At 40.7% G+C, this 17,512-nt stretch overlaps 2 protein-coding genes and 1 long non-coding RNA gene across 3 annotated transcripts; all 3 read left to right on the top strand.

The window, feature by feature from the left end:
- Positions 1–125: 125 nt before the first annotated feature.
- LOC105025552 (zinc finger protein 569-like) lies at positions 126–9,317 on the top strand. The gene is made up of 3 exons (XM_010896306.4): positions 126–404; positions 1,302–2,305; positions 9,012–9,317. The coding sequence occupies exons 1-2, from the start codon at positions 203–205 to the stop codon at positions 2,270–2,272; spliced, it is 1,173 nt and encodes a 390-aa protein (XP_010894608.2). The 5' UTR covers positions 126–202; the 3' UTR covers positions 2,273–2,305; positions 9,012–9,317.
- Positions 4,515–9,317, top strand: LOC105025551 (gastrula zinc finger protein XlCGF57.1-like). Its single transcript, XM_010896305.4, has 2 exons — positions 4,515–4,777; positions 7,845–9,317. Exons 1-2 carry the CDS (start codon positions 4,618–4,620, stop codon positions 8,987–8,989), a joined length of 1,305 nt encoding a protein of 434 aa, XP_010894607.2. The 5' UTR covers positions 4,515–4,617; the 3' UTR covers positions 8,990–9,317.
- Positions 9,318–9,900: 583 nt separating this feature from the next.
- Positions 9,901–12,228, top strand: LOC117595594. Its single transcript, XR_004576855.1, has 2 exons — positions 9,901–11,699; positions 11,962–12,228. It is a non-coding gene; the product is annotated as an uncharacterized LOC117595594 (long non-coding RNA).
- The last annotated feature ends 5,284 nt before the right edge of the window (positions 12,229–17,512 follow it).

Raw genomic sequence — 17,512 nt, forward strand, 5'->3', positions numbered from 1 at the left:
CATTCCGGACCTTTCTCATCGCAGGTCTGTGGACTGGCTGCTTTTAACGGTAGTGAACCCCTAACCTGCAGGTGGCGCTGTCGTGTGCTTATTCTTTAGAAATGCTCCCAAATTCCGTCGCTAGAACCCGGAAGAAGGATTGGAAACAAGTTTGTTTTGATTTTCAATTTTACTAGTTTTTGAGAAAGAAGAGTAACATTAAATGAACTGCGTAGGAGACCTAACTCGTCAAATGAAAATGCCTAAATTACAGTCGTTTCGTGTGTTTTTGAATGAGCGCTTAACTGTGGCTGCTGTGGAGATTTTTGGGGCCGTTGAGAAAACAGTACGCGAGTACCACGAGGAGATTGAACGTTTACGGAGGCTGCTGCAGATAACACCGGCGATAACACTACGTAAAATAGGTATGCAAGTAGATAATTAGTATATCTGCAGTTCTGTTCAATGCTAAATTAGGCGAGTAGAGATAATTATTTTAGAATTATTTAGCCTTCTACAGCATCGTGTTGCTGACTGCACACAGCTTAAACCTCAACTAAAGTATGTAGATATTTTTTAAGTAATCTTTAGCAACGGGAGTTTACGGAAGTTACATGAGTTTACAGAAAAGTGAATTGTGGCAGTCTTGAGGAAATCCATGTGGACTATGATGCGAGTAACAACACGTTAAATAGAGGCATGACCTCTCTCCAACAATAATTCAGTCCCCGGAACTATTGCCGTCCTTGATAAGGATGAACAAAAAAGGCTATGCTTTTTTTTTGCTGGATTGTACAATCCGCAAATCTTCTGTGTTTGTACATTTGTTTTAGTTATGAAAGTAACGTTACTAAATATTCTAAACTGATGTGAATACAAGGATTAATTATTTGGGAATTCTGTACACTGGTTTAGGTGCTCCACAGTAGACAAGACAAAAGTTGCCTGTACTCCGTTTTCTACGTGTTTCTTCTGTAGTTTAGTGGTTTCTTCTCTTTGTTAGTACTGTGCTGTGTACTGTGTCTTCTGTTTGTTTCTTTTCATTTAATCCCAACACCCATTCCCTACAGGAAGCCTTTTTCCTCCTGTCAGGCCATTATTGTCAAGTTATTGGTACTTAATTAATTGCCTGTTATAATAAAGAAACATTCAATTCCAAAAGGCTATATAGATAATTTAAATCCATGCCAATAGAGACTTCATAATGTATATGATTTAAAAATCTTATTTTTGGGTTGAAGAGTTCTATTTTGTTCTGTGTATAAGTTTGTTCTATTTATTCTATTCTGTATAACCTTTGGTCCTCCTCTCCTTCCCTCTAGACTCTCAACAGTTCTCTCTCACTGTCTCTGAAGAGGAGGTTCCCCCGGAGCAACAGCACTCTGAGCAGGAGTGGAGTCCCAGTCTGGGGGAGGAGGACCCAGAGCCCAAACAGATTAAACAGGAAAAGGAGGAACTCAGGACCAGTCAGGAGGAAGAGCAGCTTCAAGCATTTTTTCATACCAAAGACTCCATATTTTCTCCTCCCTGTGTGAAGAGTGAATGTGATCAGGAAGCTTGGTCCATGACTCTCCCCCAAACCCAGACTGTGGAGAACAGAGAGAGTGACTCCAGACCAGTGGACCTCAAACCTTTTGACACTGTAACCCACCTAAAGGGCCTTGAAATTCCCTTCACCCCTCCTAATAATTTAAACAATGCCTTTAGCTATAACTTGTCCATAAACAGACACCCAGTTCGACCTGGCAGCAGCCCAACACTGCATCCAAACCCATTAACAGGAGAACATTGTTCCAAACCGAGCACCTGTAATCTGTTCAATGAAAGTATTTACACAGGAGAGAATCCATTAGGCTGCGCTGATAGTGGGAGAAGTTTCAGTCTCAAGCAGCACCTTATCGTACATAAATTGACTCACACAAGAGAGAAACCATTTAGCTGTGGTGACTGTGGGAAACGCTTTAATCGGAAGGGTAACCTAACTACTCATAAACTGACTCACACAGGAGAGAAACCTTTTAGCTGTGATGACTGTGGAAAAAGCTTCCGTGTCAAAAGGAATCTAACTGTTCATAAACTGACGCACACAGGGGAGAAACCATTTAGCTGTGGTGACTGTGGGAAAAGGTTCAGTCAGAAGGGGAACCTAACCGCACATAAACGGACTCACACTGGAGAAAAGCCATTCATCTGTGGTGAGTGTGGGAAAGGTTTCATGAAAAAGAGGTACCTAACCACTCATGAACTTACTCACACTGGAGTCACACAGGTCTCAAACCCTTTGACACTGTAACCCACTTGAAGGGTCTTGACATTTCTTGTGACCCCCCCAGATAATCAACACAGCTCAGCCTTACACTAGTATCATTTGACAGCAGCCCACCAGTGGATTCCAGCACCACACCTAGAAAAACACACCGCCGCCCCTGAATTTGGTGAAAGATTTTCCCTCATTCATGAAACCTTCTCAGAAAATATCTCAGATTCTAACGTGGGAGGAAACTTACGATCAACTGCAAGTTGTTATTCACAGAACTGTTGCACCTCTTCGAAATGAGCATAGATGTCAACGCAGATTGATAAGTGGGATTAAACTGTAGACACAAGAACGCACTGCATCTGTCCTTATTTACATATGACACCTGTAATTTATGCAAACGTGGTGATCATCGACTTGTGAATTGACAGCTTTCAACAAATTATAGCCTGAATCATTCTCTGTGACAGAACTAGCACAGTAACAGAACATTCTTTCGCGTCTCAGCCCAGAGCTGAAGTCCTTTAGAAGAGCAAGCTCTGCCATCATTGGGGTAACTGCTCGACCCAGAACCACTGGTTTATTTATCCTCTTACTATTCAATTTGAGACCTGTTATATGATCAATATGCCGCTGAAATCATAATGACCATTTATGATTTTCCAGTATGTCGATGCTCTAGGCCTGAGTGACCTAGGAAAAGCAAGGCAAAGCCAGTTTGTCTAGCACATTACATACACAAAGGCAATTTAAATCTTACAAACGCTTGCACAATAGAAAAAAGAGATTGAAAATGCATAATAGAGTGAAATAAATAAATAATACATTATTACTGTAGTGATACAAATTAAATGTGGTACTTTTGTATGTGTTATATTCATTGTCATCTTATTCTATATTAACTATTATTATTAAATTACCTATTATTTTTATTATTATATTACCTATTATTTATTACCTATTATTTTTATTATATTACTTATTATATTACCTGTTATTATTATTATATTACCTATTATTATTATATTACCTATTTTATTAATATATTAATTATTATATTAATTATTATTATTATTATATTACCTATTATTATTATTATATTACCTATCATTATTATATTACTTATTATATTACTTATTATTATTATATTACCTATTATTATTATTCTTGTTGTTACTGTGGCTGTTAGGATATTTTAGTTTTGTGATAATAATGGTCTTATTGCGTATCAAACATGATCTTATTTTTTTGACGTGGTTTTACACTGTCTCCAAACAGACGTGAGTTTGATCGTAAGAACACGAAAAATATCATATTGATGAATACCAGCTCTGTCGTGAAATAATTGTACGTGCATTTCATGAATGAGGGCCATTGTCTGTGAAACAGACTGGGAGAGGCATGACAGAAAAGTTTAATGTTGATTTTGAAAGGTAGACATTAAAGGAAATGTCATCCTTTACATTTAACTAATACATCGAATTGTAGTCAATTGTTGTTTGTCTGAAACAAAGCATTGCAAGAACTTAGAAAGTCCTCCTTTTCAGAATGCTGTCATTCAGCTGGTTAACATTTTGTACAAAAATCCACAGGATATCATAACATTTAAAAAAAAATGTATAGTGATGGACAGATTAAAGGTGAGGTGAGACTATGATTCAGTTGAGTTCCATTGGATGGGGGGCGGGTTCATTGCCCCTCCAGATATAGTCTGTGCCCTCCCAGTTATCTTTCCCCATAAACACAGCAAATGGGATATGAATTAGATATGCCCCTCAGTCATTTCATCTTGGAAAGGGCCCGGTTCAGAGTGTTTGACTGCTGGAAGATAGGTTACTAGTTAAAATCCCAAAGCGAATTAGGTGAACAATCTGTCATTCTGTCCTTGAGCAAACAGTCAATGTCAATTTTCTCCCAGGTTGTTGCTTAAAATTGGGTTCTCTCTCAGTCATACTCACCTGGTGAAAACCTGAAAAAAGAGGGGAGTAGAATGGACAGAATACAAGTGTTGATACAGCCTGGCCAAGCATTTTATATAGTTTGTGTAATCATCATTAATATACTTATTGGCAAAGCATATCTCCCTCGAAATTTTCCTTGTTTAGATTTAAAAAATAAATAAAATGTTTAACACCATTTGAAAAACATGAGCACGTTTCCCTACTGGTCTACACGCTGACTGTCTTTGCCAATATTAAACCCCCAAACACCAGGTCGCGCTGTTGTACATTTCCGGATCGCCATCCGCTTATGTTCTATTCCTGGCTTGGCTGTAACACGGAAGGAGAATTGGAAATTGTTTTGAATATAATTATTGTTTTGTAGTGAAGATAGACAACCAGTGGCCGAACTCGGTCGGCTACCCAATTGTTCGACTGAAAATGCCAAAATTACAGTATTTTCGTGTGTTTGTAAACGAGCGCTTAACGGCGGCTGCTGTAGAGATATTTGGGGCAGTTGAGAAAACAGTACGCGAGTACCACGAGGAGAATGAACGTTTACGGAGACTGCTCCAGATTACACCGGAGATAAGAATAATAGGTTTGTATGTATATTAGGCACGTCTAGGTAAAGGTATAATGGCAAACTGTTAAAGCGAAATTAACATGTCAACCATATTTGACCCTTTATGCCAACAATTTCTAATCACCCTAAGGTTTGCCACTGCGGTTAAGTTAGTTTTAGATTGGACATTCAACTCTTCAAATCGAAATAACTCTTTAACGAAGTATTCAGACAGTCCAATATTGGGCTCATTGTGATAACATAAGTGTGTACGATGTTGCGCAGTCCCTATTAACCCATATATTAACCAAACATAAAATTCACCGGCCACAGAGAACTAAAAGGGGTTTAGAAAACGAGATGGAAGCGATATCCGGGCTGGTGGTGGACGCGTTCACATTTTGTGGAAATGCAGCCTTCAAGCTTCAATGGACAGCGTCGTCGTTAGGCCTGGGCACGAACTGACAAGTTAATATATGAATTAGCCCATGAGCCCCCTAATTTATCTGTCAATAGCTCTAATAAAAAGTGTACAATGACAATGCACACCCTTTATTTTTTTCAAAATTTTACAGAACTTCATTTCAATAGCTCCAACAGTAGATATACCATGGAAATATAAATTGTGTACATTCCTCCTCACCCAGATCAAGATTATATAAATGGAATCAGGACATACTAATTGTAGGACCTATTGAAAGGAAGAATTTGTGTCAAATTATGAAATTTCAGATTTTGAAAAAATAAAGGGTGTGCATAGGTCCTCACCTTCTTCCGATCAAGAATATACCATTTGTACAGTCATGTTCTGTTAGAGCTATTGAAACTTGAAGTTAGAAGGCTGCATTTTCATATAAGTTGAACGCGCCCAGCACGAGCCGGTAGATCGTTTCCATGTTGGTTTCGGCTCAGATACACAGCGGTTGGTTCTCCATGGCTCGTTAATTTTATACTTGTTTAATATATGGGTAAATAAGGACTGTGCAACATTGTAATCACAATGATACCAATATTGGATTTATTTAATACTTCGTTAAAGAGAGATTGAGATTTGACGAGCCGAATGTCCCATGTCGAATCTAAAAATATTTTAACCGCAGTAGGTTCGCAGTCCTAATTTTAACATACTTGGTTCAGTTCGGACAGCACAGATGCAACTAAGTCGTTCACTTGCTTGATCGATTTACAGACTTTGATGTGACATACATCGTAAGTTAACTAAGTCAACATAATCGAAAGCCAAAAATAATTTTCGTTTTCAACACACTGTCCAGAAGGATATTCCAGAAAGCTGGATTTGTAAATTAGCAATATGGGAAAATACGACTGTGTTAACATTAAACGTCTGATTTTTAAAGCCTCGACACAAATGTTTTGTTTGTGGAAAGCGGGGTTATGACCGAGACTACCAACACTTGACGGAGCAAAAATGTCACGATTCTGATCAGACCCTCCAGCGGCCCCTTTCAGTGAATTTGAAATATGATGCATAGCTAGCAAAGTGAAATCCCACAAGGGATTTTTTTACACACATATTCAATTTCACAAAAAATAATGGACAAACGTGACTAATTACATTACACTGTTTGATTTTCAGACTTGACACAAAAGCAGAGCAAAATACATCCTACATGACATTGCCAATTGTTTATGAGGTTTATTTCTTAGAGAACAATGGGTGGGATTTGTATATTTGAATCTGATGGTGGTTAATTAAATGTGGACCATGAATTGTATCAAGAGGAGAGTCTGTGTCAAAGTTGATGTGTTTATTAAATGCCTGGCCACTAAGCGGAAGTTTACCTCAGAGTTTTGTCCGTAACACATAAAGGGCACGTGGAAAGTGTGTTGGGCGTAGGGGTTGGATTGGGATTTGGGGTTTGAGTTTTTGTCTGGTTGAAGATAACAGGAAATAAAGCTTGATCAGAAACCGTAACAGGAAACCACTTATCCCAACGTGCTACCTACCAAGTTAAGTTGATCTTATCCTGTCTGAGTGAATAAAATGCTGGTTCTATCCACCAATCTGATATTTTTTGTGTGACTGTGGCCTGTCCCTTCACAAATAATCCAGTTTACATCGGAGCCTGGATTGTTTTATGGGAGATTAAAAAAATTCCACATACTTCTAAAAATGTATCTTTATTTGTTTTAAATGCTTATTTCTTCTAAAACGACCCCTGGAGGGATTTGTTCATTGACTAAAACATTGCATAATTCAAGTCACAAATGTGTCCCAAATTGCACTCCTTTGTGCTTTATTGTCTCACAGCCCAAATGGGTTAAACCAGTGAGACCAGCGGGACCCCCAGGTGAATTAAAATATTCTGTGGGCATGTCTAGTTTGTGCATATCTTCAGCCCAAACAATCTTTTTAAAACTATTTTTCAAATATTAGAACTATATTAAGCTTGACACAAGCTAAAGTTGTATAATCATATCCATTCTGATATGGTTGAAATAAAATAAAAAAAACATTAGCTGCTAATATGTCCACAAAAAGATACATGAAAAGATCTGTAACAAATTTCATCTGGGTCAGTTTGTGATATTTATCATTAAACAGAATTCTCCGGTAATTTGTTTTTAGAAAGTTGATTTTGAAATTTTATTTGGGTGATAATATATAAAACACTCCAAAAGATTTGTATGTTAATTTAAAAAGAATACAACTAATAATATATAAACATGTCATCGTAAAGATAACTGATTGCAAAACAATATTTGTTATATATGCATGGACAATATTATGAACACATTATTACTAAATACAGAGCCTGACAAAATTATTGGCAACCTGATGAACAAATAATTGTTATTTATTAGCTTAATCTTACATAAAAAATATGAGAAATATGACCTTTAATTCAGGTAAAATTAATGAAAGAAAAACATAAGAAATGTTTTCTAAAAAACTTTGTTACTCTGCATTTAGTACTTTGAGCTGAGGTTGAAAGTGCTGCTGCTTCTGCCCCACTGACAATACTCCATTCTTGTGTGTCTAAATAGTGTCTGCGTCTCAAAAAGCATTTTTCTTATGGTGTTGTGTTGCAATCAGGCATTTTCAAAACGCTGTAAAGATGACCTCTGCTATTTCCTCCAGACTCACTGCAGGTTTCTCTAATGAAGAGCAGCTGCCCAGAGGAGAAGCAACACTGTGAGCAGGAGTTGAGCCCCAGTTTGGAGCAGGAGGACCCAGAGACCACATGGATTAAAGAGGAGCAGGAGGCGCTCAAGAGCAGTCAGACAGGCGAGCCACTTCAAGGAATCTTTGGTACAGAAGACTCCATATTTACTCCCTGTGTGAAAAGTGAATGTGATCTGGAAGACCCAAATTGGTCCTTGTCTCTCCCCCAAACCCAGACTGTCGGGAACAGAGAGAGTGACTGTAGGCCAGTGGATCTCAAACCTTTTGACACTGTAACCCACCTAGAGGGTCTTGACATTTCCTGTGACACTCCTGATAGTCAATATAATGTGTCCAGCCACAGCTCAGCCTTAAACAGTGACCCAGCAGGACTTGACAGCAGCCCACCATTGGATCCCAGCACCACGCCTAGAAAAACACCCTGCTGCCCTGACAGGGGTAAAGAATTGGCCCTTAAAGCTGACCCAAAGAGACATGTGAATCATGTCAAGGGACACAGTGAATGTGAAAAACACTGCAACTCCACCAGGAAACTGAAGGCCCATGTCCAAACTTGTCACACAGAGAAATCCTACACCTGCCCTCTTTGTGGAAAGATCGTCAAACGCAAAATAAATTTGACACAACACATGAGGATTCACACAGGAGAGAAATCATTTAGCTGTGGCGAGTGTGGGAAAAGCTTCAGTCAGAGGCAAAATTTATCCATGCACAAATTGACTCACACAGTAAATAAACCTTTTAGCTGTGCTGAATGTGGGAAAAGCTTCCGTACGAACAGTCATCTGACCAGACACAATCTCACTCACACAGGAGAGAAACCTTTCAGTTGTTGTGATTGTGGGAAAAGATTCAGTCTCAAACAAAACCTATCCATACACAAATTGACTCACACAGGAGAAAAACCATTTAGCTGTGGTGAGTGTGGGAAAAGTTTCAGTCAGAAGGGGAATCTAACCGCACATAAACGGACTCACACTGGGGAAAAGCCATTCATCTGTGGTGAGTGTGGGAAAGGTTTCATGAAAAAGAGGTACCTAACCACTCATGAACTTACTCACACTGGAGTCACACAGATCTCAAATCCTTTGACACTGTAACCCACTTGAAGGGTCTTGTGACCCCCCCAGATAATCAACACACTGTGTCCAGACACAGCTCAGCCTTACACAGTGACCTAGTAGCATTTGACAGCAGCCCACCAGTGGATTCCAGCACCACACCTAGAAAAACACACCGCCGCCCCTGAATTTGGTGAAAGATTTTCCCTCATTCATGAAACCTTCTCAGAAAATATCTCAGATTCAAACGCGGGAGGAAACTTACGATCAACTGCAAGTTGTTTTTCACAGAACTGTTGTACTTCTTTGAAATGAGCATAGATGTCAACGCAGATTGATAAGTGGGATTAAACTGTAGAAACAAGAACGCACTGCATCGGTCCTTATTTACATATGACGCCTGTAATTTATGCAAGCGTGCTGATCATCAACTTATGAATTGACAGATTTCAACATATAGTCTGAAACAGCTAATTAACCATTCATCATTCTCCATGACAGAACCAGCAGAGTTACAGAACACTATTTCGCGTCTCAGCCCAGAGCTGAAGTCCTTTAGAAGAGCAAGCTCTGCCATCATTGGGGTAACTACTCGACCCAGAACCACTGGTTTATTTATCCTCTCACTATTCAATTTGAGACCTGTTATCTAATCAAGATGCCAGCCACTAAAATCATAATGACCATTTAGTCATATTTGGGGCAGTTTAGAGTGACCAAGTAAAAGCAAGTTTATTTTTTTTAGCGCATTACATACACAAAGGCAATTCAAACCTTACGAATGCATGAACAGAATAGAAATTAGATAGAAAATGCAGAAAACAGTGAAAAAATAAAAGAAGACATTATTACAGTAGTGATACAATATTTTATATTGTGGTACTTTTGTATGGGTTATATTCTTTGCCATTTTATTTTATATTACATATTATTATTATAATTGTGGTTGTTGTTACTGAGGCTGTTACGATTGTTGTTTTTTGTGATAATGATTTTCTTATTGTTAATCAAGCATTTTCTTATTTTTTTACGTTGGTTTACATGCGAGTTTGAGCATAAGGACACGACAAAGATAATATTGATGAATATCAGCTCGGTTGGTGAAATGATTGTGTGATAATTTTAAGACCAAATTTTGGTCGTATGCACGTTTCATGAATGATGGCCATTGTCTGTGAAACAGACTGGCAGAGGCATGTGACTCATGTCAAGAAGAGACAGTGAGTGTCGGTTTGGTCAAAAATGCTACAACTCCACCTGTAAACTGAAGGTTCCTAACACGCTCCAATTTGTTGGAGGCAATCTGTGAAGGTGAAAGTGTTACATGATTTCATAGTTGATTTAACCTGTCTCTTTGAGGTCCCACCGTTAGTTAGTCCAGTTCTTGACAGAAATGACCGCGTGAAGACAAAGAACATCCAAAGCGAAGCCAGAATAAGGTTCTTCAAAAGCGCCATTCAGGGGTTGAAAATAAGAAATTTACCAAGGTATTGAATAACATATTAATGGTATTAAGAAACAGAGAGAATATGGCACAATTGTGATTTGGTGTAGAACAGGCTGTCCTCAAACACTAATTATCAGGATGAGAAGGGCACTAGTCAGCAGGCATTCCCTGCCTGAGCTGGAAGGCACCCAGAGTCTTCCCTGCCTGAGCTGGGAGGTACCAAGAGTCTTCCCTGCCTGAGCTGGAAGGCACCCACAGTCTTCCCTGCCTGAGCTGGGAGGCACTGTGCAGACAGAAACAATAGGCCGGGGGCTTCACAAAAGTCGCCTCTGTGGGAAAGTGGCGGTAAGAAAGCCATTATTGAAAATAATACATAAAATCTCTGATAATGGTTCTATGTTTCGATGAGACCAAAACAAAGCTGTAAGGCCTCAACACAAGCCTAACAGTGCACATCACCATAAGAACACCATCCCTGCCGTGAAGCATACCGGTGGCTGCATCATGCTATGGGGATGCTTCTCTGCGTCAAGGCCTTGAAAGCTTGTAAAGATAGAGGACAAAGTGTATGTAGAAAAGTACAGAGAAATCCTGAAAGAAAAATCTGCAAGAGACATGGGGCTTGGAAGAAGATTATTCTTCCAGCTGGGCAATGACCCCAAACACACAGCCAAAGCCACACTGGAGTGGCTTTAAAACAGACAAGTTAAAGGTCCTGGAGGGGCCCAGTCAAAGCCCAGACCTGAATCCAATTGAGAATATGTGGATATAGTCTAACATTGCTGTTCACCAAAGGTCCCCATCCAACTTGCAGGATCCACATACAGAGTCTCTTGCAGTGTCCCATGGATCTGCTGTCTTGTGTCCTATGGATCTACTGTCTTGTGTCCCATGGATCTGCTGTCTTGTGTCCCATGGATCTGCTGTCTTGTGTCCCATGGATCTGCTGTGCAGTGTCCCATGGATCTGCTGTCTTGTGTCCCATCGATCGGCTGTATTGTGTCCCACGGATCTGCTGTCTTGTGTCCCATGGATCTGCTGTCCAGTGTCCCATGGATCTGCTGTCCAGTGTTCCATGGATCTGCTGTCCAGTGTCCCATCGATCTGCTGTCTTGTGTCCCATCGATCTGCTGTCTTGTGTCCCATGGATCTGCTGTCCAGTGTCCCATGGATCTGCTGTCCAGTGTCCCATGGATCTGCTGTCCAGTGTCCCATGGATCTGCTGTCCAGTGTTCCATGGATCTGCTGTCTTGTGTCCCATGGATCTGCTGTCCTGTGGTCCCATCGATGGACAGAGACGAGGTGAGACATTAATAAATGTGAATTATGATTCAGTTGAGTTCCATGGGAAATAGTTCCAACTCAGTGAAATAATGTCATGTCCCAAACACGATGATTAAATATGAGGAAGAATATGATCAATTATAATGAAATGATTAATGGAAAAATAACAACTGTTACAATTATTTCAACGAGACATAGGCCTTTGTCAATTTCCCTGCTTCTACCTTTAAATGACTACACGTCCTGGACACAACATATCAGTAACAATTGCTCCTACCAGAGACCTAAACCAACTCATCACAGGACCAGGCTTCACAGGGACCTGACTCCTGGGGGGAAAGACTCCCAACAAACAGTAGAATAGAATCAGAAGGCAGATAATTAGGTACAGCCATCTAGTACTGGGCTGGGGTCACTGTTCATTTGGAGTCATTTGCAGCATGTTGAATACAGCCCATTTCATCTTATCCCAAAGCTTTTATCAAAACTCTGTAAAGTTAATAAATTTAACTGCTGATTTAAAAGAAATAAAAGACTTTGTGAAAGACTTTTGATTGATGGTTTTGTCCACTGTAACGATCAATGGAACAGTAACAAAATGCCTCAAAGCCATCACTTTGATGTTGATTGCTACTGAAGCAGCCTGACTGGTCAGCATATAGAATGCCATTTATTCCCCAATAGGACTGCAGCTGAGAACTTATCAGGCTTCCCAACATTTAAGCCTGGCCATGAATGGTGTAAACTGCAGGTTGGGGCCCTTAAGGAATTCAATTACATTTTACAGATTCCAACACCTTCCAGAAGAGAGCTGTATTCCCACCACTCATATCACTTCAGAAACCTCCTGATTCATGAGTGTTTGTTATCACCTGTGTGTGTGTGTGTGTGTGTGTGTGTGTGTGTGTGTGTGTGTGTGTGTGTGTGTGTGTAAAAAGTTGTCACCTCTTGCCAAATCGTCAATTGCAGCATAGTACGTTTGGCAGGCTTTTGAATGAACAGGTAATTTAAATAAATAGGGACCAATAATGCATCCATACTATAATATATTAACGTATCACATTAAATGTTCTCCTAAGCATATATGTATTTTACCGAAACATTGGCAACCATTTTGTTGTCTCGACTGCAGATTCCCCCATTCATGCATTGATCCTAACTTAACCCCCTGAGACCCTGTGTCTGCATGGGAGGACATGTTTTAGGCTTCCTGCACCATGTACCTCATTCTGCCTAACTTAAACCTACTGTCATTATTAGAGGACAGTTGTCTGCGCCATGCTTAGATATTATACTTATCAGGTCCTACTAATCCCAAAAAGCTAAAAGAAATTAACAAGAAACTCGGCAAGCCTAGTTAAGCCGGCCCGCAATAGAAATAGTTGCGCTCTCGAGATTCGAACCCCAGGTCGGCGTCATGAAAAAATATGTCTTTAACCACTACATCACGGAGCGGTACATTTCCTGGCTGTCAGTATAGCCTCCTGTCTATACTGACACCTGGCTTCTGTATATCCTGAACAAATCCTCTTTTGCCACTGGTCGTTTTAATAGTTAATTGGCCATTTGTGAATGACACTGATACAGTTAAACGGACTAATGTTTCTTACTAAGTTTACCTCCACCAGAAATAGCATCTATGTATGCTGTTTGCCACTGACCGTTGTAACAGCGTATTAGCCAGTATCTAATAACGTACTGGAATTCATAAGAATTGAGCAATTGCTAGCAAGTCTGCCAAAGCTATTTCATTTCATGGCAAAACAACATGCTTTTTCCTCTCATTCGTGAAGGACATTTATACAGTAATTATCAATAAAGGTGATGATTACTAACTTTTTCATGGAATCTACCAGAAATAATTAATAAAAGTTGTTGCTCTCAATAGATTCAAACTTAAGTCTTCCACATGAGAGGCACTGTCTTTAACCACTACGCCAGCGCATTACATGTTCCAGCAGTCGCTAGGATTGTGCTAAACTGACTAACGTTTCTTATTACATTTATGAATAGCAATTGCTCAATTCTTATGATCATTCCTAGGAAGTTAGTAGATACTAGTAAGCCCATTACCAACTATTAACTGTATTGCTTTTGCCACTGGCCATTTAAACAGCTTATTGGCCAGTGATAGGCTTACTAGTATCAACTAACTTCCTAGGAATAATCATAAGAATTGAGCAATTTCTAGCAAGACTGAAGATAAACTATTCCATGCCAGAAACAGTCACAATATAACTGTATACAGTTTCAGGTTTCGATTTTAGCCAGCAAAGTTTTAGTTAATACAGAATAATTCACAACACGTACTTCCCTTCGCCTGCGAGGAGATACGAACTCGGGACCTATAGTTCACAAGTCCGCTTCTCTAACCACTAGCTTTTTCACAAGGGTTGGTCGGTCAGTTGGTCGGTCAGTCACTCACTCAGTAAGAGACATTCACTCTTCTTAGCCAGCTCCACTTACGTGGTCCGGCAAAAATGCATGCATTATCAAAGCTCAGGTCTTAGGAGGTTAACTTTGTTTTGGACTTGTTCTCTTTACATTGTCATTGATGTTTGTCAATAAGGAGATACTCTGATCCAGAGAGATCTCCAGGAGCAATTAGAGTCAAATCCCTTGCTAAAGGGCGCTATGCATATTTTTACAATAATGCCTAGAGATTGGAACCAGCAACTTCATGGGTGCTGGCCCATCACTTGAACCACAAGGCTTTCTGACGCCTCTTTGTGGATGTTTTTCACATGCTTCAGAAGGGTAGTCTGACGGGTAAACCTTTTACCACAGACTGAAAAGACATTTTGTTTCTCTCCTGTGTGAGTCAGTTTATGGGAAGTTAAGTTTCCCTTCTGACTGAATCGTTTTCCACAGTCACTACAGCTAAATCGCTTCTTCCATGTGTGAGTCAATTTATGCAAGGTTATTTGACACTTGAGACAAAAGCTTTTTTCCACAGTCACCACAGAAATATGGTTTCTCTCCTCTGTGAGTCAGTATGTGTCTACTCAGGTAAAAGCTTTTCCCGCAGTCAGTGCAACTAAAAGGTTTCATTCCTGGGTGAGTCTTTAAATGACTGGTCAATGTCTGCTTGACACTAAAGCTTTTGCCACAGTAACCACTGCTAAATCGTTTCTCTCCTGTGTGAGTCCGTTGGTGTGTGGTTAAGTACTCTTTGCGATTAAAGCTTTTCCCACAGTCACCACAGCTAAACAGCTTCTCTCCTGTGTGAGTCCATTTATGCCTGATTAGATTCTCTTTCTTACAGTAGCTTTTCCCACAGTCCCCACAGATAAAACATTTCTCTCCCGTGTGAATCATCATGTGCGTGGTCAGAATTCATTTGTATTTGAATGTGTCTCCACAAATAGGGCAGGTGCAGGATGTCTCTGCAGGACAGTGTTGGACATGGGCCTTAAGTAAACAAGCAGAAGGTACATTCACTGGGATTCTTGGCGCGATTGATACGCCTCTGCAGGTCTGATTTCAGGGCAAATGTTTTACCACAGTCAGGACAATTATGGATTTCTCTGGATGTAGTTTTTAGCTTAGAATGGTGTTTCTCAAATGATGGGTTGGGATCCAAGGGTGGGCGGGCATCAAGTCCTACTGGGTCACTGTTTAAGGCTGAGCTGTGGCTGGACACAATGTATTTGTTATCTAGAGGATCATAGGCAATGTCAAGGCCTTTTAGGTGGGTTACAGTGTCACAAGGTTCTAGGTCCACTGGTCTGGAGTCACTCTCTCTGTTCTCCACAGTCTGGGTTTGGGGGAGAGCTTCCTGATCACATTCACTTTTCACACAGGGAGGAGAAAATATGGAGTCTTTGGTATGAAAGATCCTTTGAAGATACTCTTCCTCCTGACTGGTCCTGAGCTCCTCCTGTTCCTCTTTAATATGTTTGGTCTCTGGGTCCTCCTCCGGACTGGGGCTCCACCCCTGCTCACATTGTTGCTGCTCACAATAAACAATTTAACTGAGCTTGTATTTGAATTACAGATTCAAATACAATTACAGAAGTTGCTTAGTGGGCTCAGACCACCAGTTGGCTGAGACCTCCAGCTGTATGGTGTAGTTGGCTGAGACCTCCAGCTGTATGGTGTAGTTGGCTGAGACCTCCAGCTGTATGGTGTAGTTGGCTGAGACCTCCAGCTGTATGGTGTAGTTGGCTGAGACCACCAGCTGTATGGTGTAGTTGGCTAAAACCTCCAGCTGTATGGTGTAGTTGGCTGAGACCTCCAGCTGTATGGTGTAGTTGGCTGAGACCACCAGCTGTATGGTGTAGTTGGCTGAGACCTCCAGCTGTATGGTGTAGTTGGCTGAGACCTCCAGCTGTATGGTGTAGTTGGCTGAGACCTCCAGCTGTATGGTGTAGTGGGCTGAGACCTCCAGCTGTATGGTGTAGTTGGCTGAGACCTCCAGCTGTATGGTGTAGTTGGCTGAGACCTCCAGCTGTATGGTGTAGTTGGCTGAGACCTCCAGCTGTATGGTGTAGTTGGCTGAGACCTCCAGCTGTATGGTGTAGTTGGCTGAGACCTCCAGCTGTATGGCGTAGTTGGCTGAGACCTCCAGCTGTATGGTGTAGTTGGCTGAGACCTCCAGCTGTATGGCGTAGTTGGCTGAGACCTCCAGCTGTATGGTGTAGTTGGCTGAGACCACCAGCTGTATGGTGTAGTTGGCTGAGACCTCCAGCTGTATGGTGTAGTTGGCTGAGACCTCCAGCTGTATGGTGTAGTTGGCTGAGACCTCCAGCTGTATGGTGTAGTTGGCTGAGACCTCCAGCTGTATGGTGTAGTTGGCTGAGACCTCCAGCTGTATGGTGTAGTTGGCTGAGACCTCCAGCTGTATGGTGTAGTTGGCTGAGACCTCCAGCTGTATGGTGTAGTTGGCTCAGGCCTCCAGCTGCATTACTAAAGCTTGTGTCTGTGATTCAGCAGAGGGCCCATCAGTACTTCTACTCTGCAATACGTTTCTACTTTTGGAAGGCATCAGGGTCTTAAAAAGTTCTGTCTCAGTTGAATGGAGAACTTGGACAATAATATTTAAGAGCTGCTTGCACAGTGCTTTGTGGAAATAACTTGTTGGCATGGAGGTTGTGTCCAATTGTAATTGACTTGGTCATCTACATTGTCATTTCTTTACTACATAAAAAAATTAACATGACTTATTTTATTAATGTTACATTACTCTTTTACAGAGATCTGTGATGACCTATGTCCACCTTGCCCCTTGTAGGGCTCAGTGTGGCTTGTGGCAGCCCACAGCATCCACTGGTCCAGTACACAACTGGACCGGACAGAGAACATAGAAAGGTCATGCATCATTTCCTTACCAGAGAAGACTTAGTGGGCAACACCGACAGGGGTGTTACAAGGCTGATAATATGGACCTAAAAGGTCTACAATAATACACTCAACCATGTCCGCCCACTGCCTAATACAGAGGACCTGTTTGGACAGTAGCCAGGAGGCCCACTGTTTTACCAAGTCAGAAGTAGCACAGAAAACCAATCTAGCTGTAGTGAAAGAAAACTTGTCTTTCCATCCTTGAGGAAAGACAAAGGCTAAAGGCTAATGGCTCCAGAATCACTATAAATTATGTCTTCTCTTCAGAAGTTCCCTGCAACAACAACAAACAAAACTCCCATTGCCAGTAAACCTTGTGCCTACAATACGGGAAACATGACAAACATCAGTATCCTCTGAACTGAACATTTTAAGTGGTTTTAACAGTTTTCTAATCGTGTCTAACTGTTACATGTAATAATGTCCAACTGTTAGTTATTTTGGAGTAAAAATAACTATTACATACAAATATGCTATATTATAAAAAA

The sequence above is a fragment of the Esox lucius genome, chromosome 15, assembly GCF_011004845.1.
Source record: "Esox lucius isolate fEsoLuc1 chromosome 15, fEsoLuc1.pri, whole genome shotgun sequence".
NCBI lineage: Eukaryota > Metazoa > Chordata > Actinopteri > Esociformes > Esocidae > Esox > Esox lucius.

Bases quoted from the DNA above. Each gene is read 5' to 3' on its own strand.
- LOC105025552 (XM_010896306.4), top strand. From the start codon at position 203: ATGAACTGCGTAGGAGACCTAACTCGTCAAATGAAAATGCCTAAATTA. The intron at 405-1,301 runs GTATGCAAGTAG...CCTTCCCTCTAG, and splicing joins GATAACACTACGTAAAATAG to ACTCTCAACAGTTCTCTCTC.
- LOC105025551 (XM_010896305.4), top strand. From the start codon at position 4,618: ATGCCAAAATTACAGTATTTTCGTGTGTTTGTAAACGAGCGCTTAACG. The intron at 4,778-7,844 runs GTTTGTATGTAT...TATTTCCTCCAG, and splicing joins ACCGGAGATAAGAATAATAG to ACTCACTGCAGGTTTCTCTA.